At 63.8% G+C, this 4,004-nt stretch overlaps 1 protein-coding gene across 1 annotated transcript; it reads left to right on the top strand.

The window, feature by feature from the left end:
- The first annotated feature begins 1,158 nt into the window (after positions 1-1,158).
- On the top strand, positions 1,159-3,754 carry CD248 (CD248 molecule). The gene has a single exon (XM_016208306.2). It carries the CDS (start codon positions 1,159-1,161, stop codon positions 3,481-3,483), a length of 2,325 nt encoding a protein of 774 aa, XP_016063792.2. The 3' UTR covers positions 3,484-3,754.
- The last annotated feature ends 250 nt before the right edge of the window (positions 3,755-4,004 follow it).

Here is a 4,004-nt window from a genome sequence, read left to right as displayed (position 1 = left end):
GGCTCCACATATGTGATGCCTGCGTCACGACACACATGTGTGTCATTGTGTGCCCCATGCCCATACACGGCCTCTAACCAGTTCCCTTGCAGCTAGCCCTGCTCACCCCAGTGCAGCCCACCCCTGCCCGGGCCCCTCCCCCTGCTCCCTGCCCTCCTGCGGCAGGAGCCCAGAGAAGCATTTCCTGTTAGGGGGTGGCCTCCTTTCCCTCTAAGCCCAGGTTCCCAGGGCCTCAGGCTGAGCAGAGGTGAAGGGAGAGCAGCCCCCTGCCCCTCCTCCTTCCCCACACGCCCCCAGTCCAGCTGCAGCCAAGAAGCTTGGGGTGAGGGGGGGTTGAGGCTGAGCTTAGTATATAAATGGGGGGTTGAAGATGTCTGGGCCTGGCCCTGGACGCGCAGCTCAGTCGGAGTGTCGTCCAGACCAAGGTTGTGGGTTTGATCTCCCCTCAGGGCACGTACAAGAATCAACCAATGAGTGCGTGAAAAAGTGGGGCGACAAATCGATGTTTCTCTCTCCCCCTTCTTCTCTCCAAAACCAACAAACAAAAATTAAAAGAAGAGGTTCCTGTGCCTGGGGACCCAGGGGCTCCCGGGTGTCACCTAGGGGGTAGCGTGGCAGAGCACGTGCAAGCCTGGGACAGACTGTCCATGGACAGACCTCTGGTGTGGGGGGCGGGGTTTACACACGTGTGTGATGTGAACGGCATGAGTCAGAGCATGTCTCCACATATATGGCAAGCTGCTGGCCTGAGAGACTGTTCACGGGTGTGATGAGATTGGTGTGTCCAGATCTGGGTCACTGTCGGTCTCTGGGAAGTGACCTCACCCCACCAAGAGCCCCAGAGTGCGCTGGAGTTTTCTGAGGGCCGCCCAGCCTCTTCAGGCAGGTGGGTCCCCCCGCTGTGACTCCCAGCCCCTCAGCACGCCTGCTCGCCTCCCCCCACCCCAGCACCCCCTGCCCCGGTCCCCCGCCCGACTGCTTCCTGCTCTGGCAGCCCCGGGGGAGTGGGAGCAGGGAGCTGGCGGCGGCCCCATCCCACTCCTTACAAGGCCTGGGTCCGGCGGGGCCCGCCCCCGGCCCGCCCACCCAGAGGCCCCAGTCCCTCCCCCTGTCAAGAGCCGCGGCGGACCCGGCCCGGGCCAGTCGGGGGGCGTCGCGATGCTGCTGCGCCTGCTGCTGGCCTGGGCCGCTGCGGTGCCCACGCTGGGCCAGGCCCCCTGGGCCATAGAGCCCCGTGCTGCCTGCAGCCCCGACAGCTGCTACGCGCTCTTCCCGCGGCGCTGCACCTTCCTGGAAGCCTGGCGGGCCTGCAGAGAGCTGGGGGGCGACCTGGCCACGCCGAGAACCCCCGAGGAGGCCCAGCGCCTGGACAGCCTGGTGGGATCCGGCCCAGCCAGCCGGCTGCTGTGGATCGGGCTGCAGCGGCAGGCCCGGCAATGCCAGCCGCAGCGCCCACTGCGGGGCTTCACGTGGACCACGGGAGACCAGGACACGGCCTTCACCAACTGGGCCCAGCCAGCCACGGGCGCGCCCTGCCCGGCCCAGCGCTGTGCGGCCCTGGAGGCGAACGGCGAGCACCGCTGGCTGGAGGGCTCCTGCACGCTGGCCGTCGATGGCTACCTGTGCCAGTTCGGCTTTGAGGGCTCCTGCCCAGCGTTGCGGGAGGAGGCTGGCCAGGCTGGCCCAGCCGTCTATACCACACCCTTTCACCTGGTCTCCACGGAGTTTGAGTGGCTGCCCTTCGGCTCCGTGGCTGCTGTGCCGTGCCAGGCTGGCAGGGAAGCCTCCCTGCTGTGCGTGAAGCAGCCCGAGGGTGGCGTGAGCTGGTCTCGGGCTGGGCCCTTGTGCCCAGGTACCAGCGGCTGCAACCCAGACAATGGGGGCTGTGAACACGAGTGTGTGGAGGAGGTGGATGGTCGCGTGTCCTGTCGCTGCTCTGAAGGCTTCCGGCTGGCAGCCGATGGGCGCAGCTGCGAGGACCCCTGTGCCCATGCCCCGTGTGAGCAGCAGTGTGAGCCTGGTGGGCCACAGGGCTACAGCTGCCACTGTCGCCTGGGCTTCCGACCGGCCGAGGATGAGCCTCACCACTGCGTGGACACGGATGAATGCCAGATTGCGGGCGTGTGCCAGCAGATGTGTGTCAACTATGTCGGGGGTTTCGAGTGCTACTGCAGCGAGGGCCACGAGCTTGAGGCTGACGGCATCAGTTGCAGCCCTGCTGGGGACCTGGGTGCTCAGGCCTCCCACGACCTCGGGGGCGAGCTGCTGGATGTCGGGTTGGACGAAGAGGTCAGAGGCGAGGTCTGGGACGACTTCGATGATGGCTGGACAGAGACGCCTGGGATACCATGGATGGAGGCCACGCAGCCTCCTGGCTTTGGCCTGGCCTATAGACCTAGCTTCCCAGAGGACGGAGAGCCACAGATGCCCTACCTGGACCCTACCTGGCCACCCCCACTCAGTGCCCCCAGGGATCCCTATCACTCTTCAGTGCTCTCCATCACCCGGCCTGTGGTGGTCTCTGCCACACGCCCCACACTGCCTTCTGCCCACCAACCTTCTATTATTTCTGCCACACACCCACCCCTGGCCCCTGCCCCTCAGCCCCCCAGGATCCCTGTCATGCACCCAGCTTTCCCCCCTGACCACCAGTTCCCCATAATCTCAGCCAACTATCCAGACATTCCCTCTGTCCACCAACCTCCCATTATCTCGGCCACTCGCCCAGCACGGCCCCCCGCCCACCAGCCCCCAGTTATCTCAACCAAATACCCTGAACTGTCCACTGACCACCAGTCCCCCATGTTTTCAGACACCCAGGTGGCTGATCCCCAGGCCACCACTCACTGGCCTCGAATTCCAGCTAACCACATCCCCCTGGTCACCACCTCCAGTGCTCACCATCCCCCTGTGACCCAAGATATCCCGGTCCTCAAAGCCCAGACCACCCACCTTCCCATAACCTCAACTGTCCAGCCATCTCTGACCACTACCTCCAGGTCACCTGTGCCCCCTGCCCGTCAAGTCCCTGTGCCTGCTGCACCCCAGACCCCAGTCCTTCACACTCCCCTGCCCCCTCAGGGCCCCTCTAATCAGACTGTTCCCACCAGCCCTACACACACCTATTCCAAAGCCCCACAGGTCCCAAGTGAAGGTGCCTCTGATCCCAAGCTGACCCCATGGCTGCCCTCAGCAGCCCCCACAGAAGCCCCCACAGCCCTGGGGGAGGCCAGTTCTGCAGGCCGAAGCCGGAGGGATGACCGATGGCTGCTAGTGGCACTCCTAGTGCCAACATGTGTCTTCTTGGTGGTCCTACTCGCACTGGGCATTGTGTACTGCACCCGCTGTGGCCCGTACGCATCCAACAAGCGCATTACGGACTGCTATCGCTGGGTCACCCACGCTGGGAACAAGGGCCCAACGGAACCCATGGCCCACCGGGGCAGCCTCACAGGGGTGCAGACCTGCAGAACCAGCGTGTGATGGGCCACAGCACCCCACTCTATGGGGTGGGGGGAAGGGGCATGCATTGGACACATGGCCCAGGCTACACCAGTGACCTATGGGGGCTGCCCAGATGGACAGAGGGCTTCCTGCTCCCCAGGGCACAGCGAGACTCCTCTCTCAGTCAACCACTAGACTTGACTCACGAAAACTCAGCTCCCTGGCCTGGCACTTATAACAGAGGAGATGTGCCAAGGCCCCGAGGACCTCAGGGGGTGGGTGCTGGGGTCTTCTCCAATAAACCAGTGCCAACCTCATCCAAAGCTTCCAGCCCCCCATTGGTGCCTGAGGGGAGGATCTGGGAGGATTCAGAGAAAGGAGGGGATCTTCCTTCAGCTTGTCTGGGCCCCCAAGGAAATAAGGTAAGACCCCTTAAGGGAAGATATGCTTCAGAGAGTCTCAGGGAAATAGGAACCCAGAGAGGGCAGAGCCTTGCCCAAGGTAACACAGAAAGCCCAGGAGTGGGAGGTTTGGGATGGAGAATTCCATATTTGTTCTGA

This window comes from Miniopterus natalensis, chromosome 11 (assembly GCF_054644295.1).
Source record: "Miniopterus natalensis isolate mMinNat1 chromosome 11, mMinNat1.hap1, whole genome shotgun sequence".
Classification (NCBI taxonomy): domain Eukaryota; kingdom Metazoa; phylum Chordata; class Mammalia; order Chiroptera; family Miniopteridae; genus Miniopterus; species Miniopterus natalensis.
This window is presented reverse-complemented; position numbering and strand designations above follow the sequence as displayed.

What these genes read in the sequence shown, in the direction of transcription:
- CD248 (XM_016208306.2), top strand. Translation starts at nt 1,159, where the DNA reads ATGCTGCTGCGCCTGCTGCTGGCCTGGGCCGCTGCGGTGCCCACGCTG.